Here is a 21,321-nt window from a genome sequence, read left to right as displayed (position 1 = left end):
TATAGAAAATGTTGTTTAATGAAGTCATGTGTATTACTAATTGTGTTTTAGATTATTAGTATTGCACAAATAGAAAACCGTTCTACTGAATATTTCACAACACTAACCAGCCACTTGCCATGGACTGTGGCTAAGACCACAGCCTAAATCATTACTTAGTTACTCAAAACTTTTATTAGCTAAGTCATAATGTTTAATCAGTGGTGTCATATATGATGTCCCCAGTGATAACATATGAGATTTCATTAGTGATGTCATCAGTGATGTCATAGATGATGTGATTAGTCATGTCATCAGGGATGTCATCAGGGATTCCATCATTGTGTTCATACTCTGTGAACCCGGGGTTTGGGGGGTGCAAAGTTAATGTGGATTTAGCTGAATTTCAAGGGTTTTGTTGCATTATTTGCTCACCTTAATGACCCTGCAACTAAAGTTTTTTAACTGAATTTCTCAGGTTTTGTTACAATATATTGCTCAGCTTAATGCTCCTTAATGCTCCTGCAAATAAACTTTTCCCCGACAATATATATTATCAGCATTTAGGATTGCTCACAAATTTTAAATGCATAACTGAGACACAGTGTGATACATTCATGTGCACACACAGGTTGTACCAGGCAGAACCTATGGCTGTACCCCTTATTGCATAAACATAAACAGTTGCCACTCAGAAGCTCATCTTTTACGCTTGCAAATAAACTGAATCATGGGTTACATGGAGCAGACAGGTCTATGCCGTGTTACTGTTGTCACTCTGGCTAAGCCAAACTGGCCCATTAGCAAGGGTCAAGTTAAGGGAAAACTCTAAAAGCACATCGTTGGGATGGGCCCATGAAGGGGCTTTAAGACTCTACTTTCACCTCGGTATGCACTCTAAGGGTGCAATTAGAGCGAGTATGATTTCTTGGGGTGGTTCACATGGCCTCATTGCCTGTGCACATACATTGATAATACAAAGCATGCACACATCAATAGGATTCATAGATGACCTTTTTACAGCATAACATTCTGCAGAAGTAGCTTCCCAGAGAGGTACACCAAACACTTGTCTCGTTGCCTCCTCCTACTGTTGTGCTCTGCCCTCCATTGACTATCACGCCATGACCCAGACACCCAGCTGTATACATTTCTTCATGGTAAATCACTTCCCAGCAAGTACATTTAATCTCTGCCTTGTTGGGACTCTACTCTTCCCCCTATTGCATTTGCAGGCATGGTGGTAGGAAAAAGGATGTGTGTACTTCATAGCACACACGAGTGACCAAGCAGTTCATGCTGGAATACACCTTTTAGGGTGGGAGCAAGCCTGATTTGCATACAATCTTTCCCCTTTTGTAATGGCTTGGCAGGCAAAGAACAATGGTCTTGAGGGTTGCCCAGAGCAATGCCAGAGGTTATGATTAATTCTAAATCTCCGAGCAATCAACCTTTTTCTTTTTCTATAGTCAGCGCAAGTGGGATGTGTAGGCCCAGAGGTGGGTACCATGCCCGCTGGGCTTAGAGACCCAAGCTACTCCTCACTGATGAGGCCCAACATGGCCAAAAAATGTTTGGTCTTGTGCGGAAAGGATGTGAACAAGCAGTTCAGGCTGGACTGCCCCTTTTGGGGTGGGATTAGGCCTCATTTGCATATCGTATTTCCCCTTTTGTAATGGCTTGGCAGGTGAAGAATGATTGTCTGGAGGGTTGCCCTGGGCAATGCCAGAGGCTACGATGAATTCTAAGCCTTGCAGCCATCACCTCTTTTGCTTTGCTATAGTCACCCCAAGTGGGACGAGTATGCCCAGACGTGGGTCCCATGCCTCTGGGCCTAGAGACCCAAGCTACTCCTCACTGAGGAGGCCCAACGAGGCTGAAACCTGTTTCAGGATGTTTGTGGTCTTGTGCAGAAGGGATGTGACCAAATAGTTCTGGCTGGACTGCCCCTTTTGGGGGGAGACCAAGTCTGATTTGCATAGGATCTTTCCCCTTTTGTAATGGCTTGGCAGGTGAAGAATGATTGTCTGGAGGGAATGCCTTAGGCTACGATTAATTCTAAACCTTGCAGCCATCACCTCTTTTGTTTTGCTATAGTCACCCCAAGCAGGACGCATATGCCCAGACATGGGTCCTGTGCCTGCTGTGCCTAGAGACCCAAGCTATTCCTCACTGATGAGGCCCAAAAAGGCTGAAACATCTTTGGGGATGCTTGTGGTCTCGTGCAGAAGGGATGTGACTTAGCAGTTTGGGCTGGACTGCCCCTTTTGAGGTGGGACCAAGCCTGATTTGCATATGTTCTTTGCCCTTTTGTAATGGATTGGCAGGTGACGAACGATGGTCTGGATGGTTACCCAGGGCAATGCCAGAGGTTAAGATTAATTCTAATCATTGAAGCCATCACCCCTTTTGTTTTGCTATTGTTACCACAAGTGGGACAGCTATGCCCAGACATGGGTCCCGTGCCTACTGGGCCTAGAGACCCAAGCTACTCCTCACTGATGAGGCCCAACAAGGTCGAAACCTGTTTCAGGATGCTTGTGGTCTTGTGCAGAAGGGATGTGATCAAATAGTTCTGGCTGGACTGCCCCTTTCGGGGTGAGTCCAAGCCTGATTTGCATAGGATATTTCCTGTTTTTTAATGGCTTGGCAAGCAAAGCAGAGTGATCTGCAGGGTTACCCAGAGCAATGTCAGAGTTTAAGACTAATTCTAAACCTTCCCTTCATCACCCCTTTTGTTTTGCTGTAGACACCGCTTTAACCTCCGGTTTTCTAATGCTGCTTTACTGGTCTCTCCTGCAGTCTTCTGTACACCATGTCAGGTCCCCTGCTTCATACATTTCTGTGTAACATATCACTTCCCTGACAGTCCATTCATTGTCTCTTTGCCTCGAAGAGGTGAACTTTGGACACTCTTCCCTTCTCGTTTTGGCTGTGGGGGGCCTCGGTGCAGGGCACTAGATTTTTGCACTGTACAAAACATCCCAGAGACGTCAACTTTTTTTTTTTTTTTAATGAAACTGGGCTGCGCTTACTTTGAATGTGTTATCTTACTGCTGTACAGTTATCAGCTCCCAGACTCCTAGCGCAAAAAAAAACAACTCATGTTAACTATGACGCCACATGTGTGCTGTTTACAAAGTCATCATTTCGGCTTTAGATTACATCTGCTTCCCAGGAGTCCTTGGCATATTTTTAATTTCTCGAGCGGTGTGCATAACTTTAACTCTTTTTGTTGCTGGCGGGGTAAATAGCACACATTGCCCTATCCTTTTATCATTTGTTACAGCAGTATCGACAATAGAATGTATTGGAACTTGTCTACTGTAAGTAATAACCAATGGCAGCATAGGAACTGTGCACTGACACTTTTTGTGGGTGCTCAGTAAGAAGTGACGCATGACGAAGAACTGCATGCGTAAGCACATTCTGCACTTACGCCTGATGACGCCTCACCTAGCCTGAAGGAAACATGTGCCATTTCTGGGTGTTGCCGTCTGCTCTTATTGCAATTCTAAGAGAAACATGTAAGTCGCGACTACATTCTTTCAAATGTTATTTATAGAGCGTGTTCTTTGAACTTTAAAGAATGGTTGGCTTTTCTCTAACACCGTGACCTGTTTCTGGCTGCACTTAAAACGAGCATTATGACATGTAGTTCCTTTTTCAGTGCAAAAAAATGCTGCTTATATATTCTATTTTATGGAATGCTGATTAAGACATACTAATGTGTGGTCCTTTGGGGGTTTGTGAGGGTAGGCTTAGCCAAAAGGTAGGGCTATATTTTAGGCTAATTCGAAGGCTGTTCTAAAAGTTTGTTGGGAGGATCACCTGCATTTCACTTCATTGCCTCAGGGTGGCAGTGGCAGTCAATGATCCTTTGAAGGTCCTGAGGTTTAGTTACAGTCGGTTTCTCATTGTTTCTGTTTACTTCACAGAAGGACATGAAAGGGCACTGTTGGGGGTTTGTCCTCAACCCCCTCGCGATGCCCATAAGCCCCCAGCTGCACAGACTCACACCACACATGTCTGTACGGCTCAGGCTTCCCGGTCGCACTGCCGCGGCCGGGAACGCCCCTTTTATTTATACTGCACGCGGCGGCGTGCAACGTCACGCCGCCGCATGCGCCTCCCTCCAAGGGGCAGCGCCACACTCCTCCTTTTTCGGGAGGACAACAAATACTTTAATGCTACACACTGCAAACCAAACAACAACCAATAATACAAAACGGGTAATAACGGTTTCCCCATCACGCCCCTTCATTAGCATCCACCCGGGTCCCCCTACTTAGCAGTCCCCGGCCACAGGCTGATCAGATAAGTGTCCCAACACGTAGTCGCTGAGGTGAGCGAGTTTCCCTCGCCCAGACCTCTGGGGGTACATCCCGCTTACCTCCGGCACGGGTCGTGTGTCCACTGTCATTCCCCGGGCAGGGGACTCAGGTGTGCAGGGTGTTTCTCCTCCGTCGTCAGGGACCTCCAGCAAGTCCGGATTAGGGGGGGGTCAGTTCTCGGGTCCCCTAGCTTCTTGAAGAAGCTCACATTGCGGGTGACAGCGGACCTTCCATCCGATGCTGTCACCATGGATCCCTTGACGGCCACAATGTCCAACTGCTCTGGCTCGTAAGGAAGGGACAGCTTCCCACGGGGGTGTCTGTTCCGGATGAGGACCTCATCGCCTGGCTCCAGCCGCTGCGGGCGGAGCCCCTTCCTCATGTTTTCCTGTTTGATCCTCACCGCCGGTCCGCCTCGACCTGATGGTCATCAATTACCCCCAGCTCTTTCTCCCCCACCTCAGGCAACAGTCCCCGAGGACACCGCTTGAAGAGAGCCTCGGCCGGGGCCACTCCGGTAGAGGCATGCGGGGTGGTGCGGTGCACCCTCAGGAACTGATAGAGGGCTCTCTGGAGGGACTGTCCCTGGCCTTGGGCAATTCCAAAGGTTTTGTTCAGTGTCCTCATCAGCCGTTCGGCTTCGCCATTTGCCCTCGGCCATAGGGGGTTAATCTTCCTGTGCAGTACCCCGCAGCTCCCCATAAGCTCTGAGAACCGCTGGCTCTGGAATGGCGCCCTGTTGTCGGAGCACAAAGTGTGGAGGAGCCCGTGGGCCACAAACACCTTCTCCACGGCCACCACCACATGCTCGAAGGCCACCGACTCCACGAATTCCACCTCAGGGTACCTGGAGTACTCGTTGACGAGCACCAGGAACTGAGTGCCCATTGTGGTAGAGCCAAAGTCCGCATGGACCACCTCCCAGGGTCTCATTCCTCAAGGCATCGCCTCTATGACCGGCTCACGCTGCAGAGGAGATGCCGCCTGACACCAGACACAGGCCGCCATGAAATCATCCACCTTCCGCTCGAGTTCCGGGAACCATACTTTCAGTCTTAACCTGGCCTTGGTCTTTGCGGCGCCCTGGTGTCCATGGTGTGCAAGAGTGATCACGTCCTTCACCTTGGACAGATGCACGACAATGTGATCGCCTCTGAGCAGCAGGCCAGACGCCGAGAATGAAAGTTCCTCCTGGACCTTCCACAGCTGCTCCAGTGCCGTCTTGGCCTCCTGAGTGCACCCCACCAGGGCTTCCAACACCGATTTCCAGGATCCCCGCTGCATGGCATGTCTCAGGATCTAGAAACACTCATCTCCCGCTGCTGCTGCCTCAAGCTCCCCCAGGGGCATCGCATTCGGCGTGGCTGCCTCCACTTCCATGCGGACATGTTCATCAGCATCTTCCGCACAGATGTCATGCTCTTCTGCCCCATCCGCACCCTGGTGTTGAGAGAGATAGTCTGCCGCATTGATGGCCCCCGGCCGATACAGCAAGGTGACCCCCTACTCCAGGAGAGCGAGCATCCACCGTTCAATCCTTGCCGGTGGCTTGGACGACGACCCTGCCAGGATGGGAAGCAGAGGCTTGTGGTCCATCACGACCATCACCGGGCTCCCCAGGACATATATCCTGAAATGTCTGCAACCCCAGAGCATCGCCAGCGCCTCGCGCTTAATTTGAGAATACCTCTGCTCCATCTCCGACAGTGCCTTGCTGGCGTAGGCCACCGGGCGGACACCCCCATCACGATCAATCTGCGTCAGCAAGGCGGCCAGGCCAAATGGGCTGGCATCCACAATGATCTCCGACTGCAAGGCAGGGTCAAAAAACGCCATGGTGTCATCAGCCATCAGCGCACCCTTGATGTCCTCAAATGCCGCCTGTTCAAGTGGGCCCCAGTGCCAGGAGGACTCTTTCTTTGTCATGGCTCTGAGGGGTTCCGATCTGGAGGCAAGATTTTGGATAAACCGTCCACAGTACGTGACCATGCTAAGGAAACTCCTCACATCGGACACCAATTCAGGTGGTTGCGCCTTTTTAATGTCCTGGACTTTTCTGGGATCTGGAGACAACCCTCCCTCTTTAAACACAAAGCCAAAGAATTCAATGGAGGGGCACAGGAACTCACATTTATCCTTGTGAAGGCTGAGGCCTAGCGACTGCAGCCTCTCAAAAGTCTTCGCCAGCCTCCGCAGGTGGTCCACCTCAGTCCTGGCGAACACCAGGATATCATCACTGATGTTCAAGATGCCCTCCAGATCTTCTAGGGCGCCCGGATGATATTTTGGAAGACTTACGCTGCCGAGGATACCCCGAAGCTCAGTCTCTTGTAGCGGTACAGTCCTCGGTGTGTTGCAAATGTAGTTATGTACCTCGATTCGGGGTGTAGGACCACCTGATGGTAGCCTGCTCGGAGGTCCAGCTTGGAAATGAAGCGAGTGCCCTGCACCTTGGCAATGATGTCATCAATCGTTGGGGTGAAGTGCCTCTCCCTCTTGATGGCTTTGTTTGGCAACCTCATATCGACGCAGATTCACACAGCACCTGGTTGTTTGGGTTTCCGTGCCACTACAATCGGGGACTCCCAGGGAGTTGGACCCTCCACCTTCTGAATAATATCGAGATTAACAAGATTGTCCAGCTCCTTGTCCACATGTTCACAAAGGTGGAAGGGTACCCTGCGATGTTTCAGGGCGAGAGGCTGCACAGATTCATCGATATGTAATCTCACCGGGTCACCGGCCATCTGCCCGATCCCATTAAATAAGGCGGCATACTTGTCCAGCAGGTCATTAATGTCCTCCAGATATACGAAGTACGCAAAACTGACGATGCCAAGGGCCTCAGCCACAGCACAGCTCAGCAAGGTATTGGTGCTTACCGGCGTTACATAGAACTGGGCAGTGATCCGCGAGCCATCGTGCTCCACCTTCGCTACAGAGGCACCGTCCAGTGGGATGGGTTCCAGACCCCCGAAGGAAAAGATATCCAGCTTTCGGCGTGACCAGTTTGGGAGGGGTGTCCATAGCGTCGTAGTGCCCATGGGCCATCACATTGACTGACGCTCCCGTGTCTACCAGGACCGGGACTGGCGAGTGGTTGACCTCCACTACACACCTCTGCTGTCTTCTGTTCTTTCCTTTTAGAGCCCCCACACTGGAGACAAAGAAAATGTTCTCTTCCTCCTCTTCATCTGCCTCCTCCACCTGGGCATCTTCTTCACTCTGGTCCACCTGGGCAACGTTTGGCGGGCGACTCTGGCGGGGGAACCCGGACCGGGCCGGGCCTCTAGGCACCATCACAGGCATGGCTCCTTTGCACACCCGGGAGAAGTGATCGGGCAGTCCACACCTTCCACACGTCCTTCCGGCCACTGGGCACTCTGTTGGGTGGGGAAGGTCGTACCCACACTTCTGGCAGGACTTACCCGCTCTTCCAGCTCTGTCACGGGGTCCAGTACCAGGTCTTCTGATGCCTCTGCCACCTCGCCACATGGCGCACACCTCCTCTGTCTTGACGGAGCGCGATCCAGCCTCCATCCTTGCTGCCTGAGCCTCAGACACCTCATGGCACCACCCCAGTTCCAGGATGTGAGAGAGCATGGTGCAGGGCTCTCTTAGGACCTACCTTCTGAGCTTGCCTGAGGAGCACGCCTGGATGAGCATAGTTCTCATCATATCGTCCGCACAGCCCCATGCACAGGCTAGCGACAGGCGCCTTAGACATACATAGAAGGTGTCCAAAGTCTCGTCCTATTTTTGTTTTGCAGACAGCATCACGAAACGTTCATAGTCCGAGTTGGCAAGGGGCAGAAAGTGGGCCTGGAGTGCAGCCTTTGCCGCATCACAGGATCCATCCCCTCGTGGAAGTGACTCAAAGATTTCTTGGACCGAAGGCCCCGCGGAGTACAAAATGGTTGCCAACCTGCTGTCACCATCTGTCACCTGTGCGGCCCTAAAGTACATATCAAGGCAATCAACCCACCTCTTCCATCTGGGCACTAAGCTGGATGGCGGGCCTGAGACATCAAACTCCGGAATGGGCTGCAGGGCCGCATGGGCTCTTGCTTGGGCCATGGCAGGAAGTCCTGGCTGAGCAACCGGTACTACTACTGGCGGCGCCTGAAGCAATGGAGCCGGGCTTCCTGCTTGAGCTTGAGGAGGCTGTTGCGCAGCTGCTGGTTGTCTGCCGTCCTGGAGTTGTTGCTGCTGAGGTGCTGGCAGTCCACTGTCCTGATCCTCGGTGTCACTCATCGGCCTGAGTGCACAGGCACCTCCAGCATGGAGATTGGGGGCTGCAACTCAAACTCCCACCACCACAGCACAGTCCAGACACACGCCCCAGGCAAACAAAATGTCCAACCTGTGAGCGAAATTGGCGATGGCACAGTGTCCCCCTTCACAGGCAGACCCAATCCCAATATATAATAACTTTTTGATTTTGGGATATAAAAACAACTAATTCATTTGTTTTATTACAATTGTACAACAATAAGGGGCATTTGTTTTCCTTATGATCAACTAGTAAGAACACAGTTTACCAGTAACACAATTGTCTTTTCAATTCTATACTTTCACTTGTTAAGACTTTATTTGTAATCCAAAAGTGACAAAGAACAAATTTATGTTAATGTTCCCCACTAAGTGTTCTCATTTTGTTAATGAATCTACACCAAATAATTTTATGTACCATTTATATCACTGATTTTATATGTTTGTACATGTTAGACCTCATCATGTATGTTATTCTTGTTTTTTTTTACATAAAGCTTTTACTTTGCATTTTCCATAATGCTTATGTCTCATTTGTGAAGGAATGACTTCTACTTTTTACCGCATGTAATACGTATAAATTACACTAGTTATACAGGTTTTGGACTAGATAAACAATTCTAATTCATTTATACCCTATATGGGCCAACCTTCTGATACACCAGGACCTTGTTTTGTTGTAACCCCCTTCACAGGTAGCCTCCTGCACAGCCACAGCAGCCAGGTGTGATGATGAACAGGAAGAAAAAGGACAGAGAGAGGTACAGCTGCAGCAATCCTCCCTGATGATGAAGAGGATGAAGAAAAAGCAAAAATCTCCAGCCTGATGATGAAGAGGATGAAGAAAGACACCGTCCCTCAGCTGCAGCTGCGCCCTGCAGGCACAGGAGTTCCCAAAAATTGAGCCAGAGAAGTATTAGTGCCTAGCAGGCCCAGCCATTAAATTGGGCCTCGGCATGCAGGTATGACTGCCTGCCACCAATGTGCCCAAAGATTAGGCCTGGATGCCACTCACTGCCCAAACCGGAACTCTGTGAAGTTCCACGGCCGAAAATTCAAAATGGCCACCAGCCGCATGGTCAATGCACACCTACGGCATGAAACGAAATGCTGTCCGAATTCCGCTTTGGGAACAAAAATTGCTTTTCAATCACCGCCAGGCCCAGGCATCATCCCCCATTCGTCGCCACTGTTTTGGGTTTGTCCTCAACCCCCTCGCGATGCCCTTAAACCCCCAGATGCACAGACTCACACCACACACGTCTGTACTGCTCAGGTTTCCCGGTCGCACTGCCGCGGCCGGGAACGCCCCTTTTATTTATACTGCACGCGGTGGAGAAAAGATCCCATGAGAGATGAGAGGGAAGGCCTTAGCACTCATTCCCAACCCCCTTTTTCATCCTCGTGCAGTTAATTAAAACAACTGCCTGTCTCTATCCTGGAAAATGTACCCATTGATCAAAAGGAATAGTCCATATACCTTATGTTGTATTTTAATAAAACCCTTGCAACTTCCAAGAGACTCTGCAATTTATTAAAGCCATTTGTGAGAGAGGGTTTTACTGTAATTTTCCTCAGTGTGTTATGGGCTGTCCCTCACTCCCTCGTCTAGGTGTAGCAGTTCCCACCCCATGCTAACAACTATTGACTGAGATCTAGATGGCTACTTGTGGAGGCCTAAAATCATATTTGTTTTATTTACCGAATGCTGGGCTAGAGATTTCCTAAGAGTGGCCCACCCTAGACCCAGATAAGTTCTGAGGGATATATGGGATGCCTTTCAAATACTCAGATCCCACTATATCTCCTTCCTTTCACATGCTGATGTTCCTCTAATTGTCTCACTTTGTTACTCTCCCTTCCCACAGATACTCTCCCCATGCAACTCTGTGCACCTTCTCGCTTCTCTCTCTTTACATTTTCCTCCTCTGTCCCTCTGGTGATTCTCTCTCTCCTACTGTTACCTGCCTCACCCTCTGCTGCTCATACTCCCTCCTCCACACTACTACTCCATCCACAAAGCTTTTACACCCTCGTCCACACTATTACTCTAGACTCCACATTACTACCCCCACCACAACTCTCCTACTTCCTGCTCCACACTACGGCCCCCTCTTTCACACTACTACTCTCTCTTCTACACTACTATTAGTGATCTATGTCCTAGTTTGTGTTCAGATGTTTTATTACAGAGGATTCCCAAGTCAGTGTGTAGGAATGCAGGACTGTAGCATTGCACTCTTTGGTTTAGTAGTATGTGTCTTTTAGAGGGTGTTCCCTCTCTCCTGTAGTAGCTTGACACATTATTCTGCCTTCTAGCAGTGTGCTGCCATTCCAGCAGCTGGGAGGCGTGTTTTCCTTTTCTGGTTACTGATGCTCTCTTTGGCAACACTTATATGTCCACTGTCTTCAGTGTACAGCTGGGTGGCTCTGATGGATTATCGTCATGGGGTGGATCATCGTGTTAACTGAAGTTTGGGTTTTCCTGAAATAAACAGAACACACTGGCAAGAATTGGCGGTTTAGGTATGGAGTGGTGCAATGTGGTAATACTCATGTAAGCAGGCACTTGGAGAGGAGACAGGAATTGGTGTCCTCTAAAATACCACCATCACCCTCTGGTGTAGGACTGGCTCTGGATCCCTTGCTGGTAGGCCTTCCACCTAATGCTGAGATGGGTTTATATCCCCTTGTGACAGGGGCAGATTACTGACCTTGTTACAATACACCAACTCTTTTTTGTTAATTTAGATGTCTGTGTGTATGGGAATTATAAAGCTGAAGTCTAACTGTGAAGCAACAGAGTGATGTACATAGCACTCCTGAACAATGTTCAATACTGAGGTAGGACAACGGTAGCTCACAAAAGAGTGTTTGTTCAAGCAAGGTACTATGAGGAGGATAACCTCTTGCATTATAACATGTGAAACACTACACAGTGCCCCCTCCCACACAGAGTAATCCTCTAAAGTCTAATGGCTGCCAAAGCCAGACTCTTGGGTAACACAACCCTATTGAAATCCAAAAGTCTGCCTAAGTCAAACCTGTTTATATGCTGTCTAAGCACTTCATTTAGACATAGATATTGGTTTTGGCTGGCATAGAAATGTTCTTATCATGCCAGCCTTTACTTTACATTGTTCTGTTAGCATTCCATCTGACTCTGGAGGAGTTGTGATGTCATGAGGAAAGCTGCAGAACACACAAACACACACCTCCCTCTGATATGGGATGAGGGCTTTTTGGGGTCGGAAGGGAAGAAAGAGAGATTGCAGAAAGAGGGGTAAGAAGGAAGAAAAACACAATAATAAGCAGGGAGAGAAAGGGAGGGGGACACCAATACAGTGAAAAACACATGAGACATTAGAACCAATACTTGTGGTGCCACAACGACTCTTCTTTTTGACTTGCCCAGTGCCCTACCTCTCGCAGGGACAGCTCTAGTTTTGCAATAGAAATTGTTGCATTGGCATATAAGCTCAGATATATGCCTATTATCTGGGATAGGTCACCTACTCTTATACTGCCTGTTGACATTTAAAACCCTCCCATCTGCTGTCCTAATGAATCAGTGCAACACACATATGACCCCATTAGTACATGACAACGTGTGGTCCTGCCACATCAAGATGGAAAGAAGTGTTATGTTCACCCACTCTTCTAAATGTATGCTAAGTGATGCTACAGTCTTGTACTTATGGGAGCATGCCTTATTGCATGTATTTTGTTACAATTATGTGCTTAGCCATACACAACTCAGCAGAAGATCATATGGCTTTCTTGAGTCATGGAGGGTACTCCAGCAGATTTATCTATATGTCTCAACAATTCAAATGGGCCACACCTGCGATGGAATGAGATGTGAAGCAGTGTACCTCAACATTCTCACATACTGCTCGTCTCCAATTTGCCCCATCATAAGAGCAATCTGTATCCTTCCTTTAATGACCCATCTAAATCATTCAACAATCCATTTTCTTAAGGGGATACACCGCAGTGTGCATTGTTTAATAGCATTTCCCTCTAAGAAAGCTCCCATCTCAAGAGAATGAAGCTGGACGCCGTTATCTCTTGGCACGATGGGCCGTTATCTCTTGGCACGATGGATAACCCTCTCTCTTGAAAACATACCCTAAATGTAACTATGACCTTGGGGCACATATTGTTGGCAAAATTGCCTTCCACACATCTAGTGAGAAAGTCGATCTGGACCTTGCAGTATGACTGAGAAGTGCAGTTGAGTATAGGTCTCACTATTTCAAAACCAACCCTTTCCCATGGTACACTGGACACTGCCATGAAGGTTATGGAGCCAGACTGAAACCAGCAACGTTTCTTGTTCAGTTCTAATGTGGAACATCCCCTCATGACTCTCTGTACCTGCATATCACAAGTGAGCCTTCCATAGTTATTCCTGACACTCTGTTTTATTTTGGCCATCCCTTGGTGTCCCTCAAGTGCAATGCTTACGTTGTATGCTGGAGGCCAGATTTGAGGGATAGTCCTAACTCCCGTCTTATTGAAACCTTGTTCTGGACATAGTTTCTTCCTGACCTTTCAAGGGATTTCAAAGCTTTAGTCTTGTGGCAATTTCGTATTGCTTTTCTTTTTTTCCTATTCAGCCAGTATCTTACTCAGAGATTCACCATCATGCATTGTGGCTTCTGACTGTTCTTTAGGCCATACATCTCGCCTAATTGACAGAAGCTGCGCCCCTTCTTCCCGACTCCTCATATGAAACTACATGTTGAGAAAAACAATCGTCCACAATGTACTCCTGAAGATTTTTAACCCACTATGTGATGCGAGAAGATACTCTATCTAACACTTTGATAGTTAAGATTACTCTTAAGGGCTTATGTTTTTATAATATTTTGAACTTAGCACCCCCAATGAAATAGGAGCAATTGTTCCACTGCCCATTTGATGGCAACCTGTTTCTTCTAAACGATAGAGTGGTTCATCTCTGCTCATGTGAAGACTTTCTAAGTGAAGACTATTATGTGGTCCTTTCCCTCTTTCACCAGCAACCCTGTTGCTGGCATCTGCTTTCACAATCTATTTCCTTCCTGGTTTGAAGCTCTTTATTGTCTCTGGATGATGGCTCATGGGCAACATGCTCATCTTGGGAGCAAGACGATGCGGAGCAACACAGGTTTAATCCCAAGGTACACGCTTAGAAACCTCTGGGTATTGAATGTGTTATAAATAACCAATCCGAATTACAAAAAAATAAGGGTGCCTTCCCCAAGGCATGTTTCTCTGTGTTGAACTCTCATCAATGCTTTGTCCCAGTTGAAGTTGGCAACCTTCTTGGCCATTTTGCAAAGGTTTTATGTAGCATTGGCAACGTTGGGGATACATGTGGTAAAATATCCTGCCATTTCCAGGAAAGATAGTAACTGTTCCTGATCTTCGAGCTCATGTGTTTTCTGAATTAAATTCTATAAAGTCCCTTCTGAGAATCACTCCTCTTTCCAGAATCACATGCCCTAGTTACTATATTTCTTTCTTATTCATTTGACATTTGTCTTTGTTGAAGATCAGTCAAACTAATATTCTGAGAGGCATTTCTTATTGTGCCATGGAGCAGGCCATAACTCAATGCACAGTGGAAATAAAAAAGACGTTCACCATCTTTAAGTCATGAAGGCCTTCCAGTACTGCCACCCATCTCCATGATGTTGAGCCAGCATATGCATTGGCAGGTCTCCTTATCCTATCTGTCAATTGGCACTGCATCTCTGACGACAAGCTCCTACTGTTGTATTCCTCGTCACATTTCCGTCAGCGTGTACATCACTGATCTTCAGTGATTTTATATTGACCTGTTATCACCTTGCAGCGATTAAGGGTATTTTTCAAGTCTGACTTTAGATAAGACAGAAGGCCTGGGAGGAGAGGGCCGTACTGGGAACGTATCTATATTCCACCTCCAGTCCCGGCATTACAGATCGGGCCTATCCCTCCCACCCTGCGCACATCCTACCCCCGCCACCCCAACAACTTTAGCTTCCCATTCCCCAACACCCCTTATGGTGAGATTTTTAGATATTTCACAAAAGCATTGTTTGAACACGTCTCTTTACAAAATGATAATGAATGCTTGGCACTTTCCACAACTTGTATCTTTTTCAGAAGTGAAAAAATGTCCCAAAATTGGCACTGCTTTAGTGAAATTTGAATATGGTTAATACGTTCCCATATTTTAAACAATTCCACCAGAACCGTGATAAGGGATACTTTTCAGGTATAGCTCTGCTCCAGACCCAGCTTTCCACATGAGGAAACTGATTTTGAATCAAACATGAGGGGAACATTGGAATATGAACGGGTATAATTTGAAATGGCATGTGTGTGCAAAGAAGAATGTTTATAATAGTAATACAATATGAAGGCAAACATGATGAAAGGTTTGAAACTCTATGGCAGTTCCCAGGCATATCCCTACACTGTGCTTCATCGGATTCGAGTGCATTCACACGGATCTGAGCTTCTTTATGAGAAATTCCCTGCAAATTCAGTATCAGGCAATAATATCGCCATATATATGGTCGGCGTAAATAATATTGCCGGGAAAATGTTGTGGCGATATTATTTGAGTGACCATATATATGGCGACAGGGGCAAAAAAAAAAATACAAAAAAAAAAAGCAAAAAATAAAGTTTGGGGGTTGCGGGGGTGTCCCCCGCATGTACCATGCAATAATGTCGCCACAAAAAACGACAATTTTTCGGCAATATTTTTGCATGGCGAGATTTTTGTACCGACATTATTACATGGAACCGCAAATTCCTGCTTTTAATCCTTCGCCTTTTGTGATGCCTGTGTTCCCAAACATCTACTTTAGGCACAATATTGTGCACTAATTCCTATATTTGGTGGTTCTGACCCAACAATACCTCCCTGCAGAATCTTGAATACATTCCTCTCTCTGGATGGAGATGGAGAGCCAGCAATTGCACTTCGCTAAGAATTCATGCACACTCTTTTTAAAACCTCTTCCAATGGGTAAGGGTGATCTTTTCTCGGAGCGGAGGGTTTTCTTGGCTTTAGGCAGCACACTGTTCATTATGTTTTCAGATGTGCAATGTGAAGTGCGCTGGATGTGGGCCGTTGCACCCCAAACCAATGAGTGCCTACCTGCATCCAACTGATGCAACCTACAGAATACGATACAGCACTATCTGCCATCAGGCATTGAGCATGTACATCATGTGCTACCCCAGAGACGCACATATATAAAATCTCACAGGTGCATCAAACTGCTCCACTAATAGCACACAAAATGGTTTAAGGATCACTGAATAGTGTAACCTTATCTTAAATTAAACAAATACAATCTGTGTTTTTTTTCTCTTCAATCTTTCAAACGTTTGGCATACACGTAATGTATAAAGGATTCGCATTGTTACTCTACTCCCTATATGGTGACAACATGCAATTCCAATCCGTGAAACAATTAAAGATATATTTGTGTGAGTCTACTGTTTAGCCTAAAATGTTTAGATCCCAAAAAGACAACATCTCCACTTTTCTTGTGTACTTGCTTCAATTCCAAAATATCACATAATGTCAAAGATCATAGCATTGTATCAAGCCATTTAAAATCACGATTATAAGGCCTGCATCTGGCCAGTTTGGAGCAACATGGACAGTTCCCAGATTGCACTGAAAACCAGACCTTCCAATCACAGATTCAAGACATCGCACTACATTTTGCGATTGACATGGAGCTGTGTGCCTGAAACACGAGTCTCTTCACATTCGCTTTAATGGATATTTTTCTTTCAATTGAATGAGTCTATGATCATCTCAATTAATCGGAACTCTTCATTCTGATCAGTTGAGAATAAATAGAAGGCACACTTGAATTGGTTGGGTTACAATAGAGGAAAGCATGAGTAAAAACATTTGTATATGTCAAGTGGTGCAAGGTGTGTTAACCACATGATCTGATCAATACCCCTGTCCAATATTTACACATGCATTCATTTCGCCAGGAGAAGGCCTATACATATGTGCTACTTTTTTTTCTACCCAATTATATCAAATCCAGTGATGTATTGTAATTGATCTGATATATACACCAGTGTGTACCGTTGTGACGTGTTCTGATTGATTGATTTGTAAAATTATATTAACTAACATTTGTTTAGTTCCTCCCTTAACAGCACAACCTTTTCAAAAGAAATGAAAAAGTAACACTGCATCTAAGTCTACAGTTTGTTTCTTTGGAACACAGTTTATGCGGTGATGTTGAGCGTACATTAAAATGTGTGTTTAAAACATGAGATTATTAAGTGACATTAATCAATTTATCAATACAAATTTGAAAAAACGCACCTTCCTAGAAAAAAGGCAATATAGAAGATCGAACTGTTTAAGTTGACAAACTGGAATAGAAACATTTTCAGGGCAAAGCTGTTCTCCCATTCCGAATCTGTTCTCGGATGCTCTGAAAGGTAACACAGAAAGAGAGAGATCACACAGAAGGCCTCTAATGCCGCTTCCTGAAGGAATGCACAATAATTAACTTTCTGAGGAGCTTGCGGCTCTTTGAAATGAAAATGCGCTTTCTGTTCTGAAACCAGCCTAGTAACCAGCCATAATGTTCTTATACATATTTGGCAAAATGGGCTAGTTTCATTCAGACAAATAGCACAATTTCAATGTTCTGCAAAACTCTCCAACATTCCATGTGCAACCTCTATCTGTTGGTTATTCAGAATGTTCATTATTGCATTTTAATATGCATATAATTCTTTTAAATAGACATTCTAACGTGGAAGGTCTGCATCCAGGCACAAGATGAGTTCTAATTTCACTTAACTATAAATGTACGATTTGTTGATTGCAACGACAAAAAACAAAAAAAACAATCGTGTGCATTCACTTTTTTCAAGTACGATTCAAGAATAATAACACTAGAAATAATTATTCGACCAACTCAAATATATGTATTTAACTATAGTGCATAGACTGTCGAATTTCCTTTCCTACATTTAAAGGCAGAAATGTATAAGCACGACATGTATAGTCCAGTAAAGCTATAAACGTTAATTAAAACGAACATACACAGAATAAAGGGCACCGGGTGGTCGGCTAGCACATTCAGTTGATCCAAATGGAGTAAGGACTAAAAACCTGACTTACAAACGCGTTTTACAATGGCCCAATCCCATTGAAAAATGCGTTGTAAATCAGTTCCTGGATGTTTATTTGGGGCAACGTTATTTCTATTTTTTCCCACATCTTCCCAGTCAAGAAAGCCCTTCCATACTTAAGAAAAGAAAGATCATAATTCTTTCATGTTCACAACATTCATTTTGATCATGCATTGTGCATATGTATGTATTAATACTCAGAATGCATCTAGGATTAAAATAAAGACTTACTATTGTAGATACTATGGGCCTGATTTACACAATTCTTTTTCAATGGGAACGTCCGACTGAAAAACACTTTGTAAATCAGGTCCTTTGCAGGTAATGAATTAGTGCCCTGACTCCGAAGTTAAGATTTCACAGCTACTTAGCACTTTGACACCTTTAGCCTAGACGTTTGAGGTTCAATGTGCACACTGATATGTGTCTTGAAATGAGACCTCTGAACTTTTAATCACACATTTTCATAACTTTTTGAGCAGGTAGGCGGGGTGCAAAATATCTACCAAACACTCACTTTGTGATTTCTAAGCCCTCAACCGTTAACAGGCAGATCAGTGTTCTGTCTAAAATGATTTGGCAGGAGAGACACATTGTTGGTGGCGACTGATCAGAGTAGACATCAACTCTCTGGAAGTTCTTCTTAGCACTGACAATTCTTCCTTGATAAATACAGTTCTCGGTTGACAAGAGGACCAAGACATCAGAAGATTTCAAGGAAAGTGATACAATATTGGCAAACCTTGCTGTGTGTCTAGGTCTAGTCTCACAGGCTTAATGGAAAACATCTCTTGACAATGGAGAGCGAGTAGCGATTTAGCAGATGCTAATGCTAAGGAATTGACCCAAGGAGTTGAACAGGGAGGATGCCTCTCTCCTATATTTTACAACATCTTCACAGTGCCTTTTGTGGACTTCTTGGATTCTAACAACATTGAATTTACAAATTATGCAGATGACACCAAATGTGTCATCCCCCTTATGAGTGTCTTCCTAGAAGATGAATCAAACATTAATAGGATTTACCATCTTATCCAAAACTGGATGTGTTTCAATGTTCTGGCATTAAACACAAGTAAAACCGAACTGATGCTCGTAGGAACTGAGCCAAAGAACAAGTTACTCTCTTATCTGACGACGTATTCCATATCTATGACATGTAATCACCACAGCTGTGCTGCTTCGGAAAATCTTCGGGTTCTGCGTCCTGCGTCGATGATGTCGATACGCCGCCCTCAAGGACCTCCTCCGACGGCCAACGTCACTGGATGTTATAAGTAGGACGCACAACACCCGTAGCCTCAGTTGTAGTTTTTTCCCAGAACGTGTGGCACCAGTCTTCTGCCAGTCTGACACACAAAGCCTTGCGGAAACGTAAGCTGCAATCGCATAAGAAATTCTGTAGCAGGGAAGGCAGGCAGAGAGCGATATGGAATATGTCGTCGGACCATCTCATCGAAAGAACGTTACCAGGTAAGAGAGTAACTTGTTCTTCGAGGGGATTGGTTCTTCCGACGTATTCCATATCTATGACAGACTCCCAAAGCAGTACCAATGCAAGGAGGTGGGAAAAGAATTTAGAAAACAGAAATTCAGAATGCCCAATCAAATTGCGGAGTAAAGGACTGCCTTGCCAAAGGCCAGATCCTGCCCACGGATGGAATCGAGGGAGTATTGACATACAAAAGTATGTACCGAAGCCCAGGTGGCTGCATCACAGATGTTACGAATAGGAACACCCCTCTGTAGGGCAGTAGAGGCAGCCATACCCCTGGTAGAATGGGCCCGCAAGCCGACCGGTGGGTCCTTATCCGCCAAGCGGTAACACTCAGAGATAGCCAAGACAATCCAGCGAGACAAAGTCTGTTTCATCACAGCTTGTCCCAAATGCTTTCTAGCGTAACCAATGAAGAGTTGATCGTCCACTCTGACCCGGGACATGCGTGAAATATAAAAGCTTAACGCTCTTGCAGGATCAAGCCTATGGAGCCTCTCCTCTTCCTTACCAAGATGTGGAGGAGGATAAAACGCCAGAAGAACAACCTTCTGGCCTAAATGAAATTCCGACACCACCTTTGGAAGAAAGGAAGGACGAACTCTAAGGACAACCATGTCCTTATGAAACACAATGAAGGGTGGCTTAACTGAAAGTGCCTGTAACTCACTCACTCTGCGAGTGGAAGTGACCGCAACCAAAAATACTGTTTTAAGAGTTAACAGTCTCAAAGGGCACGAATGCAAAGGCTCAAATGGAGCACCCATCAGAAACTTGAGAACAAGGTTCAAATCCCAACCGGGCAACTGGAAAGGTGACGGAGGGAACACATTAGTGAGCCCTTTCAGAAACTGAGAAATTACAGGAATTTTAAAATAGGAACACTCTTCAGACGAGCGCTTAAATATGGACAGCGCCACCAGGTAACCTTTAACGGTACCCACTTGCAAGCCCCTGTGGGCCAAAGAAAGCAAAAAAGACACAACCATGGGAATGTCACATGCAAAAGGATCCACATTCTTAACCCTGCACCAGTCGCAGAACTTACGCCAACAGCAACGGTACAGGGACTTTGTTGCGGGCCGTCTGGCCGAGAGCAGCACCTCCATCACGTCTTCAGGGAGGTCCCAATCCTTATACCTCAACCTTTCAGAAAGCAAGCGTGAAGGTTGAGGGATCTGACCTCCGGATGGAGAACCTGACCCCCCTCCCGTATGAGCAGATCTTCTCGGTAGGGAACACGACGCGGAGGGCAGATGGACAAGTCGAGAAGGTCTGGGTACCACGTCCTCTGGGCCCACGCCGGAGCAATGAGGATCATCCGGGAACCGAACCTCCATAACCTCCGCAGTACTTGCGGGATGACGGGGACTGGAGGAAACGCGTACAGCAGTAGGAATGACCACTCCACCACGAATGCGTCTCCTAAGGCTCCTTTTGGAGGAAATTTCCCGCGAGCAGAACCTCTTGCACTTCCGGTTGACACTGGAGGTGAAGAGATCCACTTGAGGGGTCCCCCAAAGGGCGAAGATCTCCAGGAGAATCTCCTGAGCCAACTCCCACTCGTGAGAGATCACGCTCTGCCTGCTCAGAGCATCCGCCGTCTCGTTTTCGTCTCCGGCCAGATGAACTGCCGAGATCGAAACTTCCTGCTGGATTGTCCAGAACCAGAGCTGCATTGCCTCCCTGCACAGAGGAAGTGACCCTGCCCCCCCTTTTTGTTGAAGTAGTGCATGGCCACCGTTTTGTCCGTCAGGATCAGGACATTCTTCCCTCGCACCGTCAGCAGAAAAGCCTTCAGGGCTAGCCTGAGAGCCCTCAGCTCCAACAGATTGATATGGAGTCTAGTCTCCGACGGAGACCAACGACCGCTGACTGTCAACTCGTTGGCATGAGCTCCCCATCCCGTGAATGATGCGTCCGTCACGATCGTCACCTACGGCCAGGGTAGCCAAAATGGAGCCCCCTTCATCAGATTGTCTTCGACGCCCCACCACAGAAGGTCCTGGGCGACCGAGGATGGCACCTGAACAGGGTCTGACAACCTGCCGGAGGACTGAGACCACTGGAGCT

General features: G+C 46.5%; 1 protein-coding gene across 1 annotated transcript in view; it reads right to left on the bottom strand.

The window, feature by feature from the left end:
• Positions 1 to 21,321, bottom strand: part of ANO3 (anoctamin 3) — a 2,087,603-nt gene that overhangs the window by 319,313 nt on the left and 1,746,969 nt on the right. Inside the window, exon 18 of the mRNA XM_069623502.1 lies at positions 16,933 to 17,044. Within this exon, the coding sequence (XP_069479603.1) occupies positions 16,933 to 17,044 (112 nt within the window). The remainder of the gene's footprint in view (positions 1 to 16,932; positions 17,045 to 21,321) is intronic.

This window comes from Ambystoma mexicanum, chromosome 11, assembly GCF_040938575.1.
Source record: "Ambystoma mexicanum isolate Mex_15411 chromosome 11, UKY_AmexF1_1, whole genome shotgun sequence".
In the NCBI taxonomy this organism is placed as follows: Eukaryota; Metazoa; Chordata; class Amphibia; order Caudata; family Ambystomatidae; genus Ambystoma; species Ambystoma mexicanum.
This window is presented reverse-complemented; position numbering and strand designations above follow the sequence as displayed.